General features: G+C 36.3%; 3 protein-coding genes across 12 annotated transcripts in view; 1 reads left to right on the plus strand and 2 right to left on the minus strand.

Moving 5' to 3' along the window:
* Positions 1-696: 696 nt before the first annotated feature.
* On the minus strand, positions 697-3,686 carry ccnj (cyclin J). The gene is made up of 6 exons (XM_065297506.2): positions 3,552-3,686; positions 3,145-3,220; positions 2,843-3,053; positions 2,369-2,668; positions 1,702-1,861; positions 697-1,564 (listed from the first exon to the last, which is right to left on the minus strand). The coding sequence occupies exons 2-6, from the start codon at positions 3,211-3,213 to the stop codon at positions 1,210-1,212; spliced, it is 1,095 nt and encodes a 364-aa protein (XP_065153578.1). The 5' UTR covers positions 3,214-3,220; positions 3,552-3,686; the 3' UTR covers positions 697-1,209.
* Positions 3,687-5,138: 1,452 nt separating this feature from the next.
* znf518a (zinc finger protein 518A) lies at positions 5,139-14,579 on the plus strand. 2 transcript variants are annotated; one of them, XM_065296253.2, is made up of 3 exons: positions 5,139-5,343; positions 7,551-9,694; positions 12,683-14,579. In XM_065296253.2, the coding sequence occupies exons 2-3, from the start codon at positions 7,567-7,569 to the stop codon at positions 13,468-13,470; spliced, it is 2,916 nt and encodes a 971-aa protein (XP_065152325.1). In that variant the 5' UTR covers positions 5,139-5,343; positions 7,551-7,566; the 3' UTR covers positions 13,471-14,579. The 2 variants fall into 2 exon arrangements, with proteins under 2 accessions (XP_065152325.1, XP_065152326.1); XM_065296254.2 differs by having other exon boundaries at positions 12,770-14,579.
* Positions 14,580-15,746: 1,167 nt separating this feature from the next.
* blnk (B cell linker) overlaps positions 15,747-27,348 on the minus strand; it is a 34,313-nt gene continuing 22,711 nt past the window's right edge. For 2 of the 9 annotated variants that reach the window (XM_065296255.2, XM_065296259.2), the window contains 17 exons: positions 27,330-27,348; positions 27,173-27,245; positions 27,028-27,075; positions 22,240-22,259; positions 21,305-21,327; positions 21,058-21,117; positions 19,270-19,303; positions 18,915-18,963; positions 18,768-18,828; positions 18,633-18,660; positions 18,504-18,534; positions 18,163-18,238; positions 18,041-18,072; positions 17,897-17,946; positions 17,708-17,791; positions 17,455-17,610; positions 15,748-16,757 (listed from right to left, as the gene is read on the minus strand). In XM_065296255.2, the coding sequence (XP_065152327.1) occupies positions 16,641-16,757; positions 17,455-17,610; positions 17,708-17,791; positions 17,897-17,946; positions 18,041-18,072; positions 18,163-18,238; positions 18,504-18,534; positions 18,633-18,660; positions 18,768-18,828; positions 18,915-18,963; positions 19,270-19,303; positions 21,058-21,117; positions 21,305-21,327; positions 22,240-22,259; positions 27,028-27,075; positions 27,173-27,245; positions 27,330-27,348 (961 nt within the window). In that variant the 3' untranslated portion in view covers positions 15,748-16,640. Of the gene's footprint in view, positions 16,758-17,454; positions 17,611-17,707; positions 17,792-17,896; positions 17,947-18,040; positions 18,073-18,162; positions 18,239-18,503; positions 18,535-18,632; positions 18,661-18,767; positions 18,829-18,914; positions 18,964-19,269; positions 19,304-21,057; positions 21,118-21,304; positions 21,328-22,239; positions 22,260-27,027; positions 27,076-27,172; positions 27,246-27,329 lie in introns of all 9 variants that reach the window. The other 7 variants (XM_065296262.2, XM_065296263.2, XM_065296257.2 and 4 more) reach the window with 6 other exon arrangements.

A 27,348-nucleotide genomic window follows, 5' to 3' on the forward strand; every position in this document is an offset into this window, starting at 1 on the left:
TACTTAGGAATGTACTTCTTGACCTTTGCTTTAAATTGCAATGGCCTGCCAGGTTAAGCTACACATAACATCCACAAACAGTTATTCTAAATGGATAATTGTTTTTTCTTACACTTTGGATACATGGATCAACTTAACCAATTATTTCCAATCATTTTTCTCATAGCAGGAGCAAGCTTTGAAATTTGAACCACATTTTTAAATGCTCCAGAAACAACCATATTTAAAATACAAACATGTAAAAAAAAAACATAAATTACAAACAAAATTTCAAATGTGCCTGTTTGTTTGGACATTTTGGCTATACCTACTGAAAAAACCCTGCTAAAACCATCATAAGCTGGTAAGATGATTTTTGCCGGCCATCAGCTTGGTTTTAGCTAATTTAGCTGTTTTGGTCATTTTTATAGCTAGGGTGACCATACGTGCCATTCTTCCCGGACGCCTCCTTTCCAGGATTTCGGGTGCGTCTTCCGGAAGTCGTATTTGTCGACCTGCAACGTCATATGCGGTCATCAAATACGACTTCCGGAAGACACCAAAATCCTGGACAGGACGCGTCCGGGAAGAATGGCACCTATCTTATGCTGGTTTTAGCTGGATTTTTAAGTAGGCTACGGTAAAACTGACAAGGATGCAGTGGCTTTTTAAATTAAACGCTCCAAACTCTACACAGCCCGGTGGAAAATATAAAACTAAATCTAGCTACAACAGAAATGTAGCATTTTTATTAAAAGAAAAATTAACACTGTATCAAAGTGCATTTGTAGGGTCGCAAGACAATAGGTCTACATTCAATGAGGTAGAGTAAATTAACAGTTGCAAAACTTGCTTGTGTAAGTAAAAACCACAGTAATCTCTTGTACAAAGTTACTTCACACGTGCGTGATATCTTCATGTACGAAACATGCCGGTAAATTATATTTTTACTATTCAGTAAACATAACACAACAAATGAAACCGCACAAGGTCGAGTTCAGTGGGTGATGCGCATGAGCATCATAATATTGCACATTTCTGATTACCTGCCACCTCTTTATCAACATTACAGTGATTAAACACTTTTCACCTTAATTCTTTAAAATAAAAATACAGAATTAAACAGCCCTTTGGTAGCATGTCAGAGCAGTGGGTTTCCATCCTGTGTTGGTAATCCCAATGCACACATTAAAGCAAACTCCCGTGCCGTGTTGTGGTCCAGCCAGTCAATCACCTGTCAAAGCAAGGTGCCGGACAGGGGTACAGGGTGTTCACCTGATAAGCCCTACTAGGCATATTCACTTTGGCATCCATTGGTACGGACATGGTCTGGGTCTGCCCGAGCCCATGCAAAGAGGCCGTGGAGACCTGCATTGAGGCTGTGTGTGTCAGGTATGTTGCAGGGCCCGGAGCGGACACCACCACCGGCTGGCAGCTCTGCTGGACGTACTGCGAGTTTGGCCGTTGAATGTACTGATGCAAAGTCACACTTTGACCCTGGACAGGGTACACCGACTGCGCAGATTGAGCGCTTGGCTGCTGGCATTTCTGCTTGTTTGCTTCCTTTACATCACTGTCGTGGGCACTGGGGGAGATACGGAGAGAATATATAAATAAAACAAATAAATAAAGCTAAGGCAGACACCATTTACTTATGATTTACTGCTCTGTCTTAAAGCAATGAAACTGAACACAGAAAAGATTAAATGAAGCCAAACTCACAGTAAAAGTCTCTCCACGCATGGTAACAACTGTTCCCAGCTGTAAGCTGAAAGACACTGGAGTCGTGGAGGCCAGGTTGGAGACAACCGCAAGATTACTCGAGAAGCCGCCACACACGCTGCGGCAACCAAAGAGGGAACGTATCTCAGAAATACATGATCTTTAAGAAAAAAGGAAAGAGAGAAAACGCGTTTTAAGTGAGAAACATGCCTCTGCTTGTTCATGCTCATTTCAAAAAGCAAGAATTTATATTTTTATATGTTAAAAAAGAAAAATGGGGGGAAAAAATCTAGACTTTAAAACAATACAACCCACCGAGTAGACTATAATGCTATAAGTAAAGAATAATTGATGACGGGCCGTTACATTTTTCGAAAATAATGCACACCCCATCATGCTGTTACATCGCGGGTGTAAATTATTCTGCTTATACCACGTTACCACAAACATTGCTCTGGTAGTTATTTTAAGACATTTGACAAGTTAGGTGTGCTTTTTACTCAAAAAACTTAAAAATAAACACCCATGGAATGTTTCTCTCAAACAATCAGAAATAGAAGATTTCAACAGCCCCGTGGTATAACTACAAATAACACATCTAAATTCTGTTTAAATTAAGTTGACCCTGACAAAAGGTCAATGCAGCTGAATTTTTGAACTTGGGCACCTTGTAAAGAGACCTCCAAGAAATAATCAGCATATTTGGACATGTACAGCATGGTCTTCTCCATGCATGTCATCGGCCAGCCGTCATGCAGGTCCGACTCGTTCACGGCGACGGGCAGGTAGTATTCTATAAAGTGGGCCGCCGTGGGGAGGTACAGGTTCCACTGAAAGGTCTCCAACAGCAGCAGCTCCATGTGCAGGAGACCCTGTTTGCTCAGCACCAGGTTCATAGAGCTCATACAACCCAGACTGTTGAGCGTCTCCAGCTTTGGGACACGGTCTTCTCTCTCCTCAAACTTACCTGGAAAATCAAAAGGTGACAGGTTAACACCACAACCAGGCAACGTCTGAATATTTGATTTCACGACTAAAGAAAAGATAACACTAAGGATCCTGATTACATCGGACATATTTTACCACTTTAAATTAGATAAAATTAGCTGATTTTACAATGATGCATTGATCAAATACTTACTGGCTAAAAGCAAACAGGACAGTGCTACCATGTGAAGCTGCTGTACTGATATGTCATAGCGGTCCATGAATAGGTCCAGAAGATAAACAGCAAGGTGTCTGGCCGCCGGGCACAGCTTGAAACGATTGCTCACTATAGCAATGAGATCTGCAAAATATCGTCTCAGGCTGAGCTGTGGAGATTGGCCTTTGTACACAGGCAACCGCAGCTCCTGAAACAGAAATGTAATTTTTTGGTAAACTGTTGCTTTAAATTGCACATGCAAGCCATCAACACAAAATAGATCACAATGAAATACACACTTTGTAACGCAGGGCCTGGTAGATGTCCTCTGCAAGTTCCCCCTTCCACCACTGACCCTCCAGCTCCATTGATGTGCTGAAATATGATGTTTCTGCATCAGATCATTGAGTTTCATTGAACAGAAGCGTTTCAATGCATCTCAAGACAGATTAAAGCTCTAGTGAAACAATCAGACTGATGAAGATCAGACTGCTGGAGCTCATGATTGTCAATCAGAAGGAGACAACAAGCGCAACTCTTTATCAAGGTATTGAATGAAACCAAACGAGAACAGATCGCAACAACGTGGCAATCTGGGTGAATGTTATGTTTAGATAACTTATACATATTTACATTTCAAATGCTCGCTATGAAGAGAAGACAATTAAAACTTTTAAGTGAACGCTTAAATCAGAACAACACTTACCCTACACAAACACGCCTGCATACAGACAGCGCAATGCAAACTTCAACAAAAACTTTTGTGGGTCTACAAAAGTAAAAAATGAAGTTAAACGCTTAGCGCTCTTCAGCGTGTGTGAAAACACCGGAGCAGAGTAACAATAGTGTGAGCACATAGATAATCTCAGCCAATGAAAGAGCGCGTTACAAATATAGCGCACAGTGAACGACTAATCAGGATGAAGCTTACATCAGCGTCATCGGTGTGCTTGAAACTTTGCTGCAGATTTCTTTACTCTTCAACTTTATTTGTCCCTACTACGGTATAAAACGTTAAATAAACCAGGTTTACGTATTCTAACGTAAAGCTGGTTGGTTGGTTAGTTTGTTGTTTTTACTTAATTCAGTTTTATTTTAGTTGTTATTTACTGACATTTACCTTTGTCAAGATCATTCTTGGCTTTAAACAATAATGTGCTAAAGACTATTAAAAAAAACTATTGACACAAACTTGTTTAAATTAATTTAAGTTGAGCATGATTCTTACAAAACTGAACTTTTATGCAATTATTTTAGAAATACTTTCAGAAATTATTTTTAGAAATTATTTCTAGTGCATTAACAGTTAATTTGCCAAGCCCAGCACATTATATTTTATTCATGATACACCTCTTTATTTTAACTTATAATACAGATTTTGCAGTGCTGTTTATTCTTTACAATGTTTCCCCACACATTTCTGAAACATAAATTTAACAACTTATATAAAACAGTTTTATAAAAAGCCACTGTCAACAAATATTTGTCTTTTCAAAATACTGTATGGCTGCTAAATCCTTATGGTACAAATTTCAGGTATGCAACAAACAGATTTTAGATTTAATATAAAACAGGGCACATAACAACAACCTTATTAACAGCCTACAACATTATTTCAGCATATAATAGTCACACAGTTTATAATTAAATAAGCACATATTTAATAGCAAACTGTTGCTATTATTATCATTATGTGTATGTTTTAGATGTTTTCACATATATATATATATATATATATATATATATTTTTTTTTTTTTGGACTAATAAATGTATCCTTGTCCTGGTGATTATGGTGACACACTACTGTCCTTGAAGATAAAGTTTGCTCATGGGGTCCAGCTGAGAAGGGGCCAACCCATAAAAACTGATTCGTTTAACAAGGAGCTGTATGGGGTGTACCATATCTTTCATGGCAAGTAGTGTACAAATGCCATCAGTAAAACCTACAGACTGATGTAAACATGCTGGTTTGTAGCAAATTTTAAGCAAAATTTAAAGTAATCATACCTTTCCCAGTGGTCAATCAGTATGGGTTTTTTAATCACTGATTCCTTACAAATGTTACCTTTGGCTTCCATCTCCCATAATGAATGTTATTTGGACCTTAATAGTCATTATTCAAAAATACAATACTTTTTTGTGTCATTTGCAACAAATAATGTCTGTCCTCTCAGTATATGTGCATTCTTCTTGCCTAATATTGCAGCTTTACTTTAGCCTATGTAATAAACTGCTGTTTCTATATTTAGAGGAAGCGCAGGATTTGTTTGAGCTGTGCACAGGTCCTGTTTCATGTGCCAAAGAAAACTCACAAACAGAAACTGCGTCACTTGCTATTATTATTTAGCGCAGTTGATGTCATTTAAACACTGTAAATTGACATGTATTTAGTGACAAGCAGGTAATCCAGTGTTTGTTAAGCCTCGAGCTGCTGCTGTGTTTGTGCCCGGATTGAAGTGTCATGGCTGCCGCGCGCTGCTAAAAGGATTAAAGCGCTGTAAGTCTCATTCACTTCTACAGCTTTAATTCAACCATGCGATCTCTGATATCCATGAAGTAAACTTTGACTTTAAAAGAAATGAAAGTTCTTGACGTATTATGCAATGTTGCACGCGGACAGTGTGACCTGAGAGACAGGCAGTTTGAAACATGTTTGTTGGTTAACTTTACATAGACATACAGACTACGTGCTGTACAAACTCATTACATTGCGTCAAATTGATCTAAAACGTTTTTTAAAAACTTTATTACGCGTTCGTTGCATTGTGATAGAGAATATAACAAAAGAACTGCGCTACAGGTGCAAACTAACTTGGTAATTTATCTTGTGCAACTCCAAGTGCACGTCTGTGTTTTTGTCTTATTTTATTCATGTATATTGAAATATGTCTGCCATAGGGACTGTTACATACTTATGTACATAAACAGTGGTACAGTCATATGTGTTTAAATACATTGTGTTGTTGTGAGTTATTGTGTTAGCATGGTGCTTTTTATTAGGGTTCTATGCTTTTTCCAAACAAGATTGTGCTGACTCTTGTTTGTCCAATATAAGATTTGCTCACTATATGAAAGGAACTATTAGTAAAATAATGCATATTTTCATTCGGTTTATAGGTTCCCTAAAAAATTAGATATACTAGTTTATGCAAAAAGTAATTTTTCATTGGTAGAAGATATTTTTAGCAAACTTTGTGCAGCTACACATGACAATATTGTAGTATCTTTGCAAAGTAATTTACTCTGAAATGTTTGTAATAACATTTATTTGTAATAATAGCGTTACTATAGATTAGTGGTTCTCAAACTTTTGGCATGCCCCCGTGTAGGGCGCATCCCATTGTGCCCCCCTCCAATGTCAATTTATGACATCACAATCTCAAACTTAGAATTTGAATAAAATAAAACAATACATATTAAATTATACAATGTAGTGCTGTTGGTTATTAGCTGTATTTGAGGTTTAAAGGTGCAATGTGTAACTTTTAGAAGGATCTTTTGACAGAAATGCAATACAATATTCATAACTATATTATTAGTGATGTATAAAGACTCTACGTAATGAACTGTATTGTTATAAGTTGCACCTGAAGTTCCAGGACCTGCCAAACTATGAAAAAGTGCGACTTATAGACCGTTTCATCGGACGCACGTCGTGATACGCGTCTGGTTTGAACTTTACTTCCCGTTTCAGTTTTTTTAATGGTCTGACTAGTTGCTAAACTGAACTCTTGAACAAATATCTCGTCAAAAAATAACAAATGTTTTGGTTTCCTAGGTAATCTACGTTGTTTATTTTGCTTGTTATATAAATATACTAAGTTTAAAGTACTTTGTTGTTATTTATTCTTAGCGGAGTTTACCGGAAGTTACGTGTTGACCACAAAAACCGATTGTTTATGTTGTTACTGCTGAAACCGTCTTTAGTACGGAAAATATGGTACATACACCGCGGGTCTCCGTACATGGAAGTCGCCGTCATGTTTCTACAGTAGCCCTAAATGGACAAACTATTCTACTAGGGCTGTGCAAAGCGTCGCCTGGAATTCTCATGCGTGTTTCATCAGTAAAGCTGGTTCCTTAAATAGTAGTTAATTGCCATCACCTGCTTTCAGATGGAGCGGCATTTACTACACAAAGCAGTAGTTCACAGAGAAGCTAGGCAAAATCGTATAGATTATCGGAGTCGATTGTCCTCGATTATGAATGCGATTCTGCATATCTTCTCTGTAAAATACGACTCTGTGTAGTAAATGCCGCTCTATCTGAAAGCAGCTGATGGCGATTTACTACTAATCAAGGAACCGGCTTTACTGATGAAACACGCATGAGAATCGCAGGGTTTTTTTTGCATAGCCCTATGTTCTACAGAGCACGTTTCATCCCTACGTTGTCTCAGACTACAACATGTTTGTTCTGTTATGGCTACCGTAGCTTCTCTTTGCGTCCGAAATTGAGGTTTGTTGCAAATCGCAATCTCACAGCTAGATGCCGCTAAAAAAACATATTGTATCTTTGATTGCACACAATTTATGATGAATTATTGTTTTATAATTTTTTTTTATAAAACTGGGGCCCCCTGGCACCATCTCATGACCCCCAGTTTGAGTATCAAGTTTGGGAGTTTTTTATGTATTTTTTTTTACTTTTTTTTAGTTCAAAGCATGAGCTGTCTATTATAAATGACATTTTCCCTTGTTTTAGGGCCTGTGCATCCAACATGAATGTGGGCGATGTCAATCCAGTAGCTTGTGCCAAGTCCGATGCTCGAGTTGAGAATGAAGAAAAGAACTGGCATAAACGTCTACGACTCAGGAAAACCTCCTTTATGTCTTCCTTCAAACGAAACCCTGTGAAACCGAAGAAAAAAGTCACAAATCAGAAACATGGACAAAAAGCTCCTGAAACATTTGAGGAACCATCTGAGAATCTCCAGCACGGTCAAGCAGTGGAGAACTCGAAGAACAAACTCATGTTCTTATGTTCGGCATGCAAGGACGGCACCTCGTTCAGGCCTAGTGAATTAATAGCGCATTTTAAAGCCATCCATGAAGGCAATAGCCCAGTGTTTCCCTGCGACGTGTGCAACTTCTCCACGTCAGTATTCTCAACGCTCCAACAGCACAGAATAAAACACAAGGACTGTATGTTTACTTGTGAGGTTTGTAAAGATGACGTCCAGCTCACATTTCCTCAATTAACCAAACATTGTCAAACTCATCATTCTTTGAAGGATCAATACCACTGCCAAACATGCCAATTCTCTGTCAAGGAGATCAATCAGTTTGTGTGTCATTTGTGTCTGCCCAACACAGCGCCAATAAAAAACGGTCATGAAGAGAACCTTACTACTGGCAAGTCTAAAACTGACCTCTTGGGTGAAACGGCAGGTACGGCACAGAAGGAAGATGTCCTGAAGCATCTGACGGCCGCGTGTCGTCACAGATGGAGTAGAAGAAACTGGTGGAGAAAGCGAGAACCTGCATCCAAACAAGAGTTTAATATTTTACTTCCAAAACCCCAACCACACTGGGTGTCTCCAGTATCTTCCTTTTCAGCCTCAGGTCTGCTGGACAATCATGGAGTCTTGTTAGATCCAGAGAAAACTCTTGAGGAGACACAGCTGTTTCTTGAAAGGACTGGTGGTAAAAAATGGCCTGTATTCCTCAAAACCGAGCAGGATCTCACTTCGCTTAGCCAGACTGCACCCTCCATGCCAAGGGTAAGACCAGGTAGTACACCCCACCCAGACCTGTGTAACGCTGGGAAAGATAAGCTCACTGGTCTTATGGAAAAGAGCAACATATCTGTTCCCCCAGACTGCACTACGAAGGTGGTCGGGTTTAAGATGGTGAATGGAAAAAAGCATGTGGTCCTCAAAGTAATTCCAACAAGCAACCAACATATTTTGGCCTCAAAGGGTGTTGAATGTGGAACTTGCAGTCCGACACCAAATGATCAGACATGGGTTGATAGCTTTGATGGTGAGTTTACATCTCCGACTAAGAAGACTCAGGGACAACGTGTTGATCTGCAGGACTGTCTTAATGGATTTTCTAAGAAGAGAAAAAGACAAGATGCTGGTAACCACACAGATCCCAACACATACATCAGTGGCTCAGGAGATCCCAATCACAATGTAGCAGGTCATCAAAGTACCAAAGAGCCGCTGTTAAGCTATAATGTTACATCAGACCCTAACAGCAATTCAGTCAGCAGTGAAGAAAGCGGAGTCATGTTGAAGCAAGTATTTCCCTTTGCTGTGGAGGATGTTTGCAATCCCAATACAGAAAAAGTCAAAGCCCACATTGAGTCTGAGGAAGACTTTACTACAAGCCAAAAAGATTCTGGTTGTCATAGTGATCTGGCCTCATGTCCATCTTCTGATACAGGTTCATCAGAAGAAAGGTGTCATTCATTTGTACCTCTGGTGTCCGAAAAAGAGCAAAATCCAGCAAAATATTCAAACATCACAGATGAAGGATTAGAGGAAGATACTTCAGAAATGGAGTTTCTAAACACAGATTCGTGCATTGAGAGCTGTTTGGTCTCAGAGTTTGACGGTTCTCCCTTGAAAGGTCTGAGTGAATCTTTCTGTCATTTTCAAAGTGGAGTTGAGGATCTGTTATTCCACAGCAGTGGCGATGAGTGCACAAACAACATGGACCCCAGAGATCCTCTGCTCCCTATAGGTCAGTATGACTGTGAAATGTTAACAGCTCTGAGAGGATCACGCAGCGCTGCCGACGAGCTGCCTTTAACAACAGTCAAACATTTACTGGATGGACCGGCCGCTGATCTCGCAATATCTTCAGATAACAGCACTGACTGCCTGATTAACACCGGAGGTAAGCAACACATGTGTTTTAGTTGCAACACACTAAATGTCTTTAGTCACAAACAAGTTGATGTCATCAGTTTAGTAGTTAAGTAGCTTTTTCAGTGACAAGTAAGATAGTAAGCTTTAAAGATTTATCATGAAGTTTAAGTTATATTTTAGTTGTAGGGATGCACCGATAGGATTTTTTGGGCCGATACAGATACCGATTTAAAAAGACAACTTCTGCCCAATACCGATGCCGATACCGATATTAAACACTTGTATACAATACTATACAGTTGGTCTATTAGCTATTAGTTTTATTAGTTTTTTTCTGCATCAAATAATTTTTACTGAACATGGATTGGATCAAATTAACATTCAACTGACCAACATAATAAGAGAGGCACAAATTAAGCTAAAACAAATATAATAAGACAACATGACAACCCTCAAAGGTGGTTTTTGCTATTCAGCATTTCTTTTTTTAACAACATTAACTCATTTTTTTTTTACATATAATGGATTTCTTTATGCAGTTAGTTAATAAACAATCGGTATCGGCCTTTCTCGTGCTATTGCCGATATGCCGATGGTTTAAAATTCATCAAAAATCGGCCGATAAATATCGGCGGCCGATACATCGGTGCATCACTATTTAGTTGTTCTGGTTGTGAGGTTTGGGGTATTTTAGTTTGCCCTGTAACACTAAGAGACTTTTATTTAAATTATAAAAATTATTGAATTTGATATTATGATATGTAATAGTTTGGGATTTAAAAATAAATTTTTCAGCAATTGAAAATTATGACATTAGCAGTAAAAAGTGGAACAGACTTTTCACCCAAAATTAAATTTTTGTCATAATTTACTCAACCTCATGTTGTTTTAGACCTGTATGAAAGAAAATATTTTGATAAATTATGCTAAGCACACAGCTGATTGAAACCATTGACTTCCATAGTAGGAAAAACAAATCCTATGGAATTCAATGGGAACCGTCAACTCTGTGCTTACCATATGTTATCAAAATATTTTCATTATCATTTATCACAATACTTGCATAGTATTTGTTTTTCCTACTATGGAAGTCAATGGTTTCCACCAGCTCCATTTATCAAAATGTCTTCTTTTGGGAGCATCTGAAAAAGAAATTCGTAAACAACATAAGAGTAAGTAAATTAAGACCACATTTTCATTTTTGTGTTAACTATCCCTTTAAATAACATTTTAAAGGTAAACACCACCGTTTTTTAAATATTTTACTATGTTCTTACCTCAACTTAGCCGAATTAATACATACCTATCTTTTATCAATGCGTGCACTTTTAATCTTTGTACAGCGTGTCGTGAATGTGTTAGCATTTAGCCTAGCCCCATTCATTTCTATGGCTCCAAACAGGGATGAATTTATAAGCCACACTTCCATGTTTTCCCTATTTAAAGACTGTTACATGAGTAGTTATACGAGAAAAAATGGTGGCACAAAATAAAACTTTTGTTTGGAGCCATAGGAATGAATGGGGCTAGGCTAAATGCTAACACATTCAAGAAGCGCTGTACAAATTAGATTAGAATTAGGAAATCAGCACAAAACATGATCCAAATACAGCTTCCATCACTCACTGACATATATCACACCAGATGCCTGCAGCGGGCAAAAAACATAATTCGGGACTGTTTCCATCCAGGTCACTACCACTTTACTTTGTTGCCCTCTGGAAGGCGTTACAGATCCTTCAAGGGTCGTACCTCTAGACTTTTGAATAGTTTCTACCCAACGGCTATAAAATACCTGAACTCAGAACTTCCTTTGATGTTATAATGCATTTATTTATGTATCAGTGTTGTCTTGTCATTATGTGTTCCCACTATGGGGAAGTGTAAACTGAAATTTCGTTGCTATATGCAATGACAATAAAGGCAATCAAATCAAATCAAAAGATTAAAATTGCATGCATTGAAATAAAGATAGGTATGTATTAATTAGTGCTGCACAATTAATCGCATCGCAATCGCAATCGCGATGTCAGCCTGTGCAATTATATGACAGCAAAATGTTGCAATTATATTAAATAAATAAATGTGTGGACTTTTAACACAAACTTTCTGATAACTGTTTGATGATTTTCCTTGCCGTTTAAAAAAAGAAAGAAAAACGAACAAAAAAGGCAATGCACGTGTGGCATGCACGTGTGTGGTGTGCGTCGTCACTTATACCAGAGCGAAGATGGATGCAGAGGAGGTTGACAGTGATCTGGTAGCTAAAAAAAAAAACTCTACGTCTGTTGTATGGTGGTATTTTGGATTTAGGATTACTGACACTGAGCAGTTGCGACATCACGTGGCAATACGAAAACATTTCTAGTTTTACAAATACACATTTTAGCTAAACTCTGTGTGGATTTTCCTTAAAACCCATCAAGTTGACTCACGATACCATATAGTATAATCGCAATCGCACATCGCAATATAAGCATCAATAACCGCAATGGGAAAAATTACCCAAATCGTGCAGCCCTAGTATTAATTCTTCTAAGTTGAGGTAAGAACATAGTAAAATATTGAAAAATGATGGTGTTTTCCTTTAACATAAAAAACAAGTAGTGATTTATTAAATATCAATATATTGATTAGCCATATACTATATTTAAAAAAATGCTGGGCTATTTTTTTAACCCATAGTTGGGTCAAAAAGGGACAACTTCAGTGGTTGGGTCAAAAAAGGACAAACCCAGTGGTTTTGTTATAAATTAACCTATGCTGGGTTGTTTTAACCAATGGTTGGGTCAAATACAAACATTTTATATGTTAATTTAACCCAACATTTGGATTTGTCCCTATTTGGCCTAAATATGATTTAAAAATAACCCATCATTTTTGGTTGTATACTTCTAATACATCATCTAATACAATGACATTCAGACATTTTTAAGTGTTCTGCAAATTCCGAATATTCTTTTTTGGCCTGTAAAGTGTTTGAGTTAATTCATTTTTCTTTTATTGTTTCTGTCAGGTACAAACCCGCAATCTGAGCCTATCAGCACAGACAACTTCTCTACCCCGTTTGCTAATACAGATTCTTGTTATTCTGCTCCTTTAGTCGTTGAATCTCACAATCACAGCGTAACAGAGTCCAGCGTTCCTCTCGCATCACTGTACGAATCAGCATTGAACCAGAAACAAGTAATAGAAGTGTTGTTAAAAGATTCTCAAGAAGCTATCACCAAATCCCAAAAGCCATCGAGTTTAGGAGAGAGTGACATCACTGAATCCATCCTACACTGGGAACCTGTTCCTCGAGACGTCCCGAGAACTCTTAGACTGAAACCCTACTGTACCTCACAGTTCATTAAAGTACCACGTGAGAACCAACCCGTCGTAGTTCTCAACCATCCCGACACAGATATTCCAGAAGTGACGAATATCATGAAAGTCATTCAGAAACACAAAGGAGCCGTGCGTCGAGTCACACTGTCTCGAAAAACTCTCAGCGCTCTGTCGGAGTTTTCCTGCAATGCCTTCCGGAATAATGGCGTAGCTGACTGTCACATGTCCCACTGTAGGAGAGCTTGGCCGGATGGGACGGTTAAAGAAAGATTTAGCCTGAAACTGAGGCTGAAGAGAGTCTGTGGAAGGAAGTATACCGTGGTACCAGCGGTGTCGGATAGTGTTGTACTACAGCCTACGTTCAGATGCTGGTTTTGCGGACGACTTTTTCGAAACCAAGAGGCCTGGGTAGGTCACGGACAGAGACATCTAACAGAGGCGACCAGGGGCTGGAATCAGATCTTTAACAGATAGACCAGGTGTGATGTGAAGGCAATAATGTTTGACACAATCTCAGGGTGAGAAATATACTGTTCCTCATGTGGTCCAAATCTAAGGATATTTCTTTTATTAATTCAATTTATTTTATTAAATACTGAAGATTTATTTATTATGTTCCAAAATGTGAAAAACAAATTGTTTAATAGACAAAAATGTAGCCGAGACCTCAGGTAATGTCATTGCATTTGACTGCTGTTTGTGTAATACTAATTTCTGTTGACCTGAACGCCGAGCTGTTCTGTCAGGCAATACAAGTGAAAAAAGACTGAACATTGTGTTTGAAGTATAAGACATCTGTTTGTCATACTTTATGCAGTTTTGCATTAATTTTAGTTTTTGGCATTGAAAAACTTGTTGAAACCATAACTGCTAGATGTTTCCGTTCATGAAACAAGGCTTCGAAAAGTTTACAGAAGTGAAGTGGTTTATTGTTTCTCTTTGGAGAAGACGATGTGACTGTTAAAGATGACTTTTAAAGGTGCTTTAGCTTCATATTTGTTATTGCCTGTACATAGCATTAGTTGGAACTAAACCAGAGTATATGCAAATCTACAGTAATGGAAATTCTGTGTTTTATTTATGCTATTCATCTTCATATTTATTTTCTCAGCCGTTTTGTTGTTAAATATGTTTGATTAGAAGTTTAATCAAAGCATTAATTAAATTCCACATATATATCTAGTTGTTAGTGTGTTTGCTATTACAATTCTTAAAAGGTTGTAAACTTTATTATCATTTATTAAGACAAGCATTTTTTTTCAGATCGGTATTTGATCAGTGTAATAATAATTTGTGTAATGGCTTTATTTTAATCAGGTAAAGATAGGAATCTTACTGATGTGATTGCACTTAAATGTGATGATAATCATGTGAGGAGAAATATTGACAGAATATTTAAAGATGATCTTCTCCAGGTCTCTCATCCACTCCACTTGAAAACCAAAGTGTATATGTCTCTTATGTTTGTAGAAAGTGCTTGTGTTGTATACAAACAGCTGTGATTTGCACCTTATATTGCAGAAGTGCCTCTTTCTAACCCTAAGACTGTTGAGTCCTAGCTGTCATAAATAAATCATTATTTTAAAGAACATGTTATCCTCTTTTGTATTTTTAAACGATAGCTAAGTTTGCTTTTTTATCATGTTTCAGATAATATACATTACATTTCTGTACAAGTTATACATGGGGAGTAGCTTCTATTTGGTTTAATTTACTCAAAATAGTGCAGAATAATGAAGTATTCTTTTTTAACATTTTTTTTTAAATTCCTAAATATATATGTTTATTTACCCATTTTAATAAAGGGTAGTATAGATTTCTTCCTAAATAGAAAAAGTCTGCTAACAAATGATTTATTTAACATTTTTAACTTGTCCATTTATTATGTTTTTGCCATACAGCTGGACATATTGTCACAATAGGAACCCTCTTAATTTTTACACTCAAACCTGGGGTTCTCAACCTTTTTTACTTCAAGACCCGCCTATGTTCCCCAACATATTTGAAGGCCCCGCACTCACAATTTCCACCAATGCTTTTTAAATTACTTAATTGTTTTGTTTAATTTTTTTATATTTTAAAGTAACACGCCCACATTTTGGGAATTTAGCTTATTTACTGCGTGCCCCAGAGTTAGATAAGTCCATACATACCCATACATACAAGCTTAGCACAAAGACTGGAAGTGAATGGCTCCAGCTAGCAATAGGTGACAAAATCATGCCAACATTTACCTATTTATGTGTTGTGATTTGTATAGTCACACTGTGTACAAATAACAAGGTCATATGAGACACAGCCATCTTTTAACAGTATACATACTGGGAACTATATTCTCAGAAGGCAAAGCACTGCTACTTGGGCGGAGTGATTTGCTCGCAGCACCCGAGATGCCCCCTGGTCAGGAGCAGAGAGTTCGGTCAGAGTTGTGCAAATCATAGGAACATTTTCGCGTTATTTTGTCACTTATTGGGAGCAGTTTGCTAGCTGGAGCCATTCACTTCCAGTCTTTGTGCTAAGCTAAGCTAGCTGGGGCTGCGTCAGACAGTGTTATAGCACGCACGGAGATGAGGAAGGTATGTATGTATGGATTATCTAACTCTTGGGGATACAATGAATAAGCTAAATTCCCAAAATGTGGGCATGAATTCCTGAATTCCTCAGTCAAGAAAATCTTGACTGAGGCACCCTTGGAGTTTGTTCAGGGCCCCTGGTTGAGAAACACTGCTATATGGATACCCAATATATTCAAATGATATTGCCAGTGTGACCAAGTTTTCATTTTAAACTACTTCATCATGGTCTCCCCAATGTGATTTTTAAGCTTATAGTATGATCCCAATAATTAACAATATCTTAGAGGGGACATTTCACAAGACTTTTTTGAGATGTCAAATACATCTTTGGTGTCCCCAGAGTATATATGTGAAGTTTTAGCTCAAAATATCATATATATATAATTTACTATAGCGTGTTAAAATTGCTGATTTGTAGGTGTGTGCAAAAATGTTCCGTTTTTGGTGTGTCCTTTAACATGCAAATGAGTTGATCTCTGTACTAAATGGCAGTGGCGTTGTTGGATAGTGCAGATTAAGGAGCAGTATTATCCCCTTCTGGCATCACAAGGGGAGACAAATTTCAATGAACAATTTTTTTCACATGCTTGTGGAGAATAGTTTACCAAAACTAAGTTACTGGGTTGATCTTATTCACAATTTCTAGGTTGATAAAACCAATGGGGACCCAATTATAGCACTTAAACATGAAAAAAGTCAAATTTTCATGGTATGCCTCCTTTAAAGAAACATTTAAAAAAAAATATTTTATTTGCCCCTTAAGAATTAATAACATAACATATATACACATTGTACAGTTGTGAATTAGACTCATCAATGTATATTTGTATATATTTTCAAAACTTTTTGGGTGTATTTGTCTCTGTTTTGCTTTGCTTATAGAAACAACAGCATGACACAGTGTTTCTTCTGTAAATAGTTTGCATGATCCATGGATAGTTTATGATGTGAAACAGACCCACAGTTTTATGTCAGTATTGTTAGAAATCAATCAGTCTGAAGTTACGAACATGTCTAGGGTGCCTTCAGAGAGTAGTTTGATGGTTTCATGCTGTTTCTTAAGGTCTCTTATGGTTTCACTGGATATCTGAGTTTGGTGAAGTCTTTGGTGTTGCTCTGCGAGTCCACCAGCACTAAAGGATTTTTCTGATGATTCTCCACAATGTCAGAAACGCTGCAGAAACGCTGAGAGAAAGAGAGAAAGAGAGTTTAATGACAGATAGGCCTACAAAACTTTCAATTAGAACATTTATTTTGCTTTATATTTTTTCTGTATTTTTTTCCATAGCCCAGTGTTCTAATTATGTCAAAGATTATGGGGGTCCCCTATAGCCAAGCCCCACCAAACGGCCAAGCCCCCAATCATTATAGGGTCGCCATTATTTCACAAAAGTAAAGCTTTATGGGAGCGATCCCAAAACACGGGACGTGTTTGTGTTCCCACACAGAAGCCTGTCTGACCATTTTACGGACATTTTCTGGGACCAATGTGCTTTGTTTGTGAATGGGTTTTTTGATGAAACCACAAATTACTCTTAAATCTTTGTACCTCAATTAAGTGTAAAGTAATATTTAATAATTCATAAAAACCAGGGGACCCCCCTAATATATATTTTTGTGCTTTATGTTGGTCCCTCAATGATTATAGAAGGTCCGGGACCATCCCAGCCCCCCTCAATTTGAACACTGAGCCTACATAGGCTAAATTGTTTGCAGACAAACAATTGTTTAATAAAACACCTGCAATAAAATCTCCAATAGTAAAGAAATATTCAGACATGTATCAGACATGGAATAAAATTAAGGTGAGCATTATGACCGATTAATTATATGTTTCTTTAAACCATTTCTGTAGTTTTAAAGGCAATGTATAATCACGTACATCTTCTCCTTGTTTTTCTTTTCCCAGCGCAAACTGTTTTGATGACGCGATGTAGCGGACCGGAATGTTGTACACGCGCCCGTTGTAGAACACCACCAACGTGTACGGCTGCTGCGCGTCCACGCCCGAACTCTTCCTGAGCAGAAACGAGCCGTCCTGAGGTAAAAGCACACAAAGCATGCACACGTGAGGTAAATCACTTCTTTCTAAGCTACCAAATTATTTAAACGAGTGTCATGACGAACGTTCGGACCTTCCCCATGCGAATGAGCGCGTCCTCCGCCGTCCTGCGATCACAACTGCTGGCGTACCAAACTTTATTATGGACACCCGCCTCCTGTGTTATAGACACGAGCGTGAGCATACTTTATTACAGCATACATTCAAATAAATGTATATTAATATGGATAGGCCTATTTAAAAAAATAAATAAACAAATCACCTCTTCAGCATCTCGGGGTGCTTTGCTCTCAGAAGGCAACGTTCCTCTGCCTGTGGAAATAACATAATATTGTTGAATAAGAAACTTATTCAGGATAGACTAAAACGAAAACTCTATTCTATTTACAACTGAAAACTAACTTACTTTGGGAGGAAATCTGTTTAGGAAGAGGCATCCTGTACAAAATAAGACTGGACTTTAACGCACTTCATGACAGATGTGACAGATGATGGAAAACATGAAAATCATTGTCAGTGGTTTCTTACCTGGCTCTGTGAAATCCTGTAGATTGTGGGCTTACAGTGGTGTCCGGTGGGCTTCGTGCTGTATGTATTGAAGGGCCTGTAAAAGATATTACATAGAATCAAACTAAAATTGATCAACTATTACCATAAAGGCAACCAAAACACTATACACTTTAAGAATGTAAATAGCAAAGCACATGTATTTATATTCATATAAAGATAAGAACTGTGTGTCTTTCACTGGCTAAAACATTAAACAGGATTAAAACAACATAACATTAAAAACAGTAAGGCAGTGTAACTACAGTATGCATTTCTTTAATATTTTGTTACCTCAACATATAAGTTACTTTCATAGTTACCTTCAGTATCTCTATGGGGAGCGCTTGGTTTCTGCAATAATGAATAATTATTATTCACTCAGTATTGCGAAACACAAAAATAGTAAATTAGTGATTTAAAAAAAATATATAAATAAATCCAATGTATACCGGCATCAAGCCAGGACTTGATTTCTTTCTAAAAAAAAAAATACATTCAAATCAATCTGGATAAACAGTTCGAATTTAGTGATACTGAAGCAAGTATTTTATATACTAATGTTTTATTAACAGTAAGTCCCTTACAGGTCTCTGGGACGGGGTGTAGGAATTGATCTTCGGGTCTCTGTGCTAACGTCTGGGCTTTCTTTAACAGAAATCAAATTTATGTTATATACTGTAAAGAATTAAAGTACAGATGTTTTATTTGGATCAGTTTATTGTGTTACTCACCATCATCTCCATCACACACTTCATAATCATCCTCTGAGTCTGGATCCTGCTTACATAAATAGAGGAAAAGCTCAATAATAGAATTTAGGAGTTCAATATTAAGTATTTAAAGAACATATACAATATTTTATTAACAACACAAGTAAATAATATGGATATGGTAGCTTATACCATGATAGAAATATATAATATTTTTGTAAGTAATTTAAAAAAAACGGTACATGAGTTATTTAAGTATCATAGTATATATCAAAACATCATGGGACATAAGCATTATTCTTTGAAGGGAATAAATGTTTATATTTATATATATATATTAAAGAATTGTTAAATTTTTTATTTATTAAATACTCACTGGGGTCACAGATGGCCTTTTGATTTGCATTCTGCTAAAAAACATGTAACACTATAATTATACTGTAATACAATACATTCATGTTTAATGTTTACATATTTATACTCCAATCTGCTGTACATACAGATCTTAAAGGGCCCCTAACATAGGTGTTTTCAGCAATATAAAAATAGTCTTTGGTATCCCTAAGAAGGTGTCTGTAAAGTTTCAGCTCAAAATACATCAAAGGTCTTTCATTATACGATGTTGAACATGGCCATTTGTGGCTGCAATGAAAAACGCACTGTTTTTGTTTTCGTTTCCCTCCTTGTATGCAAAGTAGGAGGTAGAGCGCTTACACGTGCTTTGGACTACTTCAAAACATGTGTCTCTGCCAAAAGATTAAAGGATTAGTCCATTTTCTTAAAAAAAATCCAAATAATTTACTCACCACAATGCCATCCAAAATGTTGATGTCTTTCTTTGTTCAGTTGAGAAGAAATTATATTTTTTGAGGAAAACATTCCAGGATTTTTCTAATTTTAATGGACCCCAACACTTAACAGTTTTAATGCAGTGTAAAATTGCAGTTTCAATGCAGCTTCAAAGGACTCTAAACAATCCCAAACGAGGCATAAGGGTCTTATCTAGTGAAACGATTGTCATTTTTAAAAATATGCACTTTTAATCCACAACTTCTCGTCTTCCTCCAGCTGGGTGACGTGCCAACGCGACCTCACCTAATTGCGTATTGACGTCGAAAGGTCCCGTGTTACATGAAATGAACATTTGCGGACCATTTTAAACAATAAACTGACACAAAGACATTAATTAGTATCATTCCACATACAACAACATTGGAATGGTCCTCTTTCTCCACACTTGTAAACACTGGGGCGTAGTTTCAATACGTCATCCGTGACCTCTTGACGTGGTGTTGCGTCACAGGACCGGAGGAAGATGAGAAGTTGTGGTTTACAAGTGGATATTTTTTATTTTTCTTGCCAAAAATGACAATCATCTCGCTAGATAAGACCCTTATGCCTCGTTTGAGATCGTTTAGAGTCCTCTGAAACTGCAATTTTAAACTGCATTAAAACTGTTAAGTGTTGGGGTCCATTAAAGTCCATTAAAATGATAAAAATCCTGGAATGTTTTCCTCAAAAAACATAATTTCTTCTCGACTGAACAAAGAAAGACATCAACATTTTGGATGACATGGTGGTGAGTAAATTACCTGGATTTTTTTAAGAATATGGACTAATCCTTTAAATTACACGCTCATAAGGCAAGTTTGTGAGTGGTCATGGGTGGGACATGTGACATCACATTGACACCCTGTTTTGTAACAAGCAAATCATTTACTAATTTGTGACAGACTGTATGAGAAAATCTGTGTTACAGAATAACCCCAGATCTTATAAGTGAAAACTTAAAGGTCAGTGCTGTCCTTATAGCATGACCATGATTTCCTATAAAATGATTACATTGATATTGATTAAAAAAACTGCGGTAACCTGTTTGTTAACCCTGTTTTTAACCCTAACTTGATTTTTTTAAAATTCAGTACTAATGGAAATTTCATAAAATTCTGCTTTTGTATTTCTCACAATTTTAAAAATAGCTGTTATTTATAACCCATGTTAGTTAAATACTGGACAGAACACATGCTGGGTTAAAAATTACCCAATGTTGGGTTGTTGTTATGCAATCATGGGTTATAATAAGGTTATAATAAGGTTATAATAAGGTTCTGAAGAACAGAGCAGTCATGGAAAGAAAGCAATAGTTAAAATCAAACAGTAATACCTGGGGCTGACTTTAGGTGGTGCCATTGTTTGTGTGTTTAGTTGTAAAGTTGTGTTAGCCCTGTTAAACAAATCCATAAGTGAAAACAGATCATTATCACACTTTCACCAGCTACTGATTCTATGAGCTTATTCTATTTATGATAATAGAGTTCAGTTGCAGATTATCAAGCATTATAATCCAACAGTTGTTCTAAAAAACACACCCATACAGTTAACACTGTTACACGAAGCAACAAATGTCTCACCTCATCTTAAACTGAGATCTTTCCTGTAATCAGAAAGAGAAAATGTTTTGTCAAAGCTACATATGAAGATGCATTATAGAAAATCACAAAGATCACTGTTAACCTGCCAAGCATAATGTGTCAGTAAAATAGATGTCATTATTTGTAATGAAATGATCATAATAATAATAAAATGACATTTATTTTCTTTCTTTTGATGTTAGGGTGAAATACACTCTAAGAAAGGATGTGTACATATTTTTTACACATTTTTTGTGTTATGCTTTAACACATTATGTGTAATTTTAACACATTATGTGTCATTTTGTGTAAAAATAAAACACAAGTTGTGTTAAAAGTAACACAAAATGTGTTGTTTCAATAATAACACAGAGATGTGTGGATTCTGGTGTGTTGTTTTTAACACATCCGTTCTAAGAGTGTATGATCTGCACAATTTTCTGAGAGGCTTCACGAAATTCATTTAGGCACAATAGTCCAATTTATTCTTAAGAGGTGTGCACACCAAAGCTTTTAAACGCGGCTGAAAAACGGCAGGCGGACGCCGACTTTCAGCTTTTTTCAGTCGACTGCCAGGTTTTTCCAGCTGAGACATTTGGTTGCTGTGATACTTCTGCTTTGTTTAACGATGTGCAGGTTGATTGTTGTGATATTTATCCCGCCCCTCCTCCACTGTGATTGGACAGCCATGTGAGGCGAACTGACGAACATTGACGAACTGAGCTTTTCATCCAAAGTTGAATATTTTTCAACTCTTGACGCTCAACGCTGATAGCGGAAAAACAGCGAGTGCCGGCTTTCAGCGCAGAAAAAAATGCCAGCTGCTGGCTTTTAAAACAATTCTGCGCTTCCATTGCTGCCAGCGTAAAAGCTTTGGTGTGGGTTGCCCCTTAATGCTAGCATGATCATGGACAGATTGTTTTTTAGCAACTTACCTCAGGAACCCCACAGAAATCTAAAAAAAAAGAAATCAGTTTACTGAACATTTATTGAAACCACAGAGATGGGTTTACTGAACAAACAAATCTGCCCTACAAAGGCAAAAGGCAGTAACTTTGCTTTTGGTGAAAATTAGTTATTGATATTTTTGGGACGTTCAAGATCTTCTTTATCACCTGGATACATTTTTTTTTTTTTTTGAGAAAATAACTGTCAAGCAGTGGCCTGTGGTGACTTCTCTTCCGAGGAGGCAGGAATTTAAAATATGTGTTCGGTGTATATGTTAAAATATGTGTTATAAGTTGCTATTAATTATAAAAAAACATTTGTTTTAAGCTTTTTCAAGTTTTTGTTGTTTTAACAAAAATTTCTTTTGTTTGTCAATTCAGCGGGAAAGTTTGTTTGCCTGCCATTCTCCCCCTTTTTTGCCGTGCTGATGACATATGGAAGTCCTTCCAGAAAAGGTTTTTTTGTGATTGTTGCGGGCAAAAATCTTTGATCTTGCGGCACGTTTTCGTAAAAAATGCGATGGAATTTATGCAATTTTATGCGATAAAAATTGCGTGAACTTGCAAAAACTGTTTGCAGTTTTTGCAGCTTTTCATTGAAGTTCACGTTGCGTAATTACGTCACTTCTTATATTCCTGTTGACAACAGGGGACATGGCTGTGCATGTGAAGTAAATGTGTGAAGTAAGATATATATGACTTTTTTGCTACGAAAATGCGGGGATTATGAATGCATTTTTGCAAGCAGAAATCTGGAATTTATCTGGTATTTAAAAAATGCGGCCCCCACATAAATATGCGGGTTTTGGCTGATTATACATTGAATCATGCGATCGCATAATCACATTTTTCTGGAGGGACTGATATGAGGTCTGCGTAAACAGGGTGCGCTGTGGTATTCAAATACAAGAGGAGAAGGAAAAATTGTGTTTGTCATGTTATTTTATTCGGCCCGAGGGCAATGATTGGTTATACATTTTATGGTCCGGTGCCTTTCACAGAGGACATATATTTATGAAAAAAATATTTAGACAACTTAACATACACTGTAAAAAATCCAATTAATGAAATGTTGGACGGGCAAAAATATATAAGTTAAACCAATTTTTTTGTTTGAGCTAGTTGAGAAGACATATTATTTTAAGTCTAGATAAATCTGTGTTTAAAACATTAAATGAATGGTTATTTTCAGTTCCAGTCAACATTCAGAATGGCTAATGTTGACTGAACTAATTAAGACAAATCAGGTAAATATGTGGACTTATGACAGCTTTGTTTCCTGACAACAAAATGCTCATAATATTACTGTTATTTGGTCACAAAATGTAATTGTAAGAGTTGTTCAGGCGTGAATGTATGTGCTCAAAGTTTAAATATGCGGTCGGTTAATAAAGTTAGCGCCTATTTAAAAATGTGCTCGGACACTTTCGGACGGAGCTCCATATGAGCTCAATATGAGCTCCAGAAAATCACCGGCGCTTAAGCGCTCACACCCCGCCCAGCGCAGCCTCGCCTCGGCAAGCGCATCAGAAATCGACTGCTGGCTCTGATATCTCTGTGGCGTTTAAACGTGATTTAATTCATTTTAATTTCTCATACTTAACAATGAAAGGGTTATGTTTTAAATCATATTTTAGGATTGCACTTAATTGATATCGCTGTTGAGTGATGTTTCATATCTTTTACATTTGTTATAACCGGACTGCATGCGAATTTGAACTTCAAAGCTGAAGGAGCGGGTGGAGAAATAGTCCCAATATCATAACAATCTTAAATAAAACTTCTAAATATACCCGTGTGTACCCGTGTGCGCGCGCGTACGCGCGACCCGCTCGCGCGCGCGTGTGTATGTATGTACAGTATGTGCGTGAGTTTTTAATTTAAAATGTCTTAACTCGGAAGGATCTGGACTGGAACACAGGTCATTTCATCTGAGATCAATCCGCACCTAACAGCCTGAATCACTTACTGATTCACATGACACAAGTCAACAGCCGTTTCCTCAAGTTCACGTCAGGTAAGTGTTTGTAAATAAATGTTAATTTTAGACTATATTAATTGGCAAAGACGCAAATACTCGACGTTTTTGTAAAGATATAAGTTATATAAAGGTGTGTTATCCCAGCTAACAGAAAAAAGTTCTAAGAACGTTCCCTGAAAGTTTTTAACGTTCCCAAAAACGTTCTGCCAACGTTAAAAGTGTCCAGTTTTCTTGACGTTCTAAGAACGTTTTTGTGTTGTCTCAACGTTAGAGGAATGTTACATTTTACCATTTTTAAACGTTATGACAATGTCATGTTTTAATGTTCACAGTCACACAATGTTTAAAACAACAACTGTTTATTATATTGACTTCTTTGATTGTTATGTAAATGATAGAGAAAATTGCATTTTATTATATTTATTTTTTATATTTATATTATTTTATTATATATTATATATTTATTATATATTATATATCTATTATATGTAAGTTTAGATGTTGATGTTTTGTTTCATTTTAAGTCACCATTATTGTGATTAGTGTTCGTTTTAGTTGGGCTCTTGAGCCTTGTATTTTGCTTGCTAGTTTATTCCCTGGTTGTGTTAACTTTTTGTTAATACACCACATTTGTTATGAACATGTTAAGTTAGTAGTTAATTCTGTGGTGTGGTGGTTGGTACATAATGGTAAAAAATCATTCATAATTAATTTACTAATCAAAAGTTTATTTTCTGTCAATAATGTAAATGAGATCCAGCACTTTCACAGCAGTTTGTCATCAAAGAGTTTTAGAAACTTTGGACAAAAAATATCCGCTGTTTAATTGGGACGCACAAACATCAAGAATCAGACTATGAATCTCAACCATGGTGACAATTAAATTAAAAACTTCATGCTGCAATGCATGCTGGGTATTAACAAATTACAAATCTAATTCAGGACTCCCAGCATGCACTGCAGCATGGATAAATAAAGATTTTTTTTCCAATTTTCTTTGTCACCATGGTTGAGATTCATAGTCTGATTCTTGATGTTTGTACGTCCCAATTATACAGCAGATATTTGTTGTCCAAAGTTTTTTAAACTCCTTAATGACAAACTGCTGTGAAACTGCTGGCTCTCATTTACATTATTGACAGAAAATAAACTTTTGATTAGTAAATTTATTAGGAATGATTTTTTACCATTATGTACCAACCACCACACCACAGAATTACACTACTAACGTAACATGTTCATAACAAATGTGGTGTATTAACAAAAAGTTAACACAACCAGGGAAAAAACTAGCAAGCATAAGACAAGGCTCAAGAGCCCAACTAAAACGAACACTAATCACAATAATGGTGACTTAAAATTAAACAAAACATCAACATCTAAACTTACATATAATAGATATATAATCTATAATAAATATATAATATATAATAAATATAATAAAATAATATAAATATAAAAAATAAATATAATAAAATGCAAATGTTTCTCTATCATTTACATAACAATCAAAGAAGTCAATATAATAAACAGTTGTTGTTTTAAACATTGTGTGACTGTGAACATTAAAACATGACATTGTCATAACGTTTAAAAATGGTAAAATGTAACATTCCTCTAACATTGAGACAACACAAAAACGTTCTTAGAACGTCAAGAAAACTGGACACTTTTAACGTTGGCAGAACGTTTTTGGGAATGTTAAAAACTTTCAGGGAACGTTCTTAGAACTTTTTTCTGTTAGCTGGGATGTTATGTGTCCGAGTTAAAGTGGAGCTATTTTAGTTAAGATTACCGGACAGGGTTTATTACTCCATCTTAATTATAATTGGGACATTTTTACAAACAAACCTTATAAAATACAATAATGGCGTGCATTTTGAGACAAAACAATAGCACTCATATGTTAAGAGATGTCAGTATTTTAGTCAGTGATAAGTCCTGTTCGAGAAAACAGCCCAATAGTGTTTAATTCAATTACGTGTGATGTCTGAGGGAAATTTGGCAATTTTAGGGTATAAAGTCTTTCACCATCAAGCTTTATTATATTAAACATGTTTTTATGTATGTATTTATATTCCTCTGTTTATCAAACCAGAGCGGTGATGATGTGGAGAGAGGCAGAGAGGGATACATGGCGAAAGAAGTTCTCCTAAATGGCCCAGGAGATGTTCTGACTGATTTTGGAGTGCTTTTGGACTGTTTTATGCCCTCGATTTAGAGAAGACTTAATTCTGTATGTTCAGTCTGTATGATAAGTGAATAAAGCTTTTGTTTTTATGTGACCGAAGTTAATTATTTGTTAACAACACCAGCATAAATTATTTGATTAATAATAAAAAAAAAATGTATTAAGTATTCCCAAATAATAAATATTAATTGAAGTAACACATAAAACATTGAGTAAATACTTAAAATTTAATTGACAGAGTCTTTGCTGTAAGTTTTTAAAGATTCAACTGATTAAAACATTTTAGTTGAATGAACTATAAAGCTAGTTGAGCAAACATACTTTTTTATATTTGAGTCAAAATTGGGCCAACTAAAAAACATCAATCCAGGTAACACTTTGGAGTCAGAAATTGAGTGAACGTAAAATTTCTGTGGAACTAGTTACTAAAAAATAATTCATTGAGCCAACAATTTATTTTTTACAGTGTAGTGATTGCTATCAAGATGTGAGGAAACTTTTAACCAACATGACTAAACATTTTCTGGATCAAATCAGCTACACTGCCTTTAATGCAGTTATTTTATTAAATTTTTATTCACAAGAGAAGTAAATCAAAGTTTACCTGGTTTGTTTGCCCGTGTCGGTTTGGTCACTCTGTTAACAAGGGGCTCTGTAAAAAGACAATACGCACTATTATAAATTAACCATTCAAATTAAATGAACAACACAAGATGTGCTACAAAATAAAAGTCTGCAAAACCTCTTACTTGTTGGTGTTCTGCCAGTGGGCTCAATGTAATTGTCATTCTCTGTTGTTTCTTCTGGCTCAACATAGTCATTCTGAATGGAGGAGAGGATTATATCAATACATTTGTTAATTCTAACCAAATTTAGTTCAGTATTAATAGTAAAAGTTGCCGTTACTTCATCATCATCGTCGTCT

The sequence above is a fragment of the Paramisgurnus dabryanus genome, chromosome 20, assembly GCF_030506205.2.
Source record: "Paramisgurnus dabryanus chromosome 20, PD_genome_1.1, whole genome shotgun sequence".
Lineage (NCBI taxonomy): Eukaryota > Metazoa > Chordata > Actinopteri > Cypriniformes > Cobitidae > Paramisgurnus > Paramisgurnus dabryanus.

Coding starts and splice junctions, on each gene's coding strand:
- ccnj (XM_065297506.2), bottom strand. CDS start 3,213: ATGGAGCTGGAGGGTCAGTGGTGGAAGGGGGAACTTGCAGAGGACATC. Junction 3,054..3,144: donor ACCAGGCCCTGCGTTACAAA/GTGTGTATTTCA, acceptor TTTCTGTTTCAG/GAGCTGCGGTTGCCTGTGTA. Junction 1,565..1,701: donor TGCGTGGAGAGACTTTTACT/GTGAGTTTGGCT, acceptor TATCTCCCCCAG/TGCCCACGACAGTGATGTAA.
- znf518a (XM_065296253.2), top strand. CDS start 7,567: ATGAATGTGGGCGATGTCAATCCAGTAGCTTGTGCCAAGTCCGATGCT. Junction 9,695..12,682: donor CTGCCTGATTAACACCGGAG/GTAAGCAACACA, acceptor TGTTTCTGTCAG/GTACAAACCCGCAATCTGAG.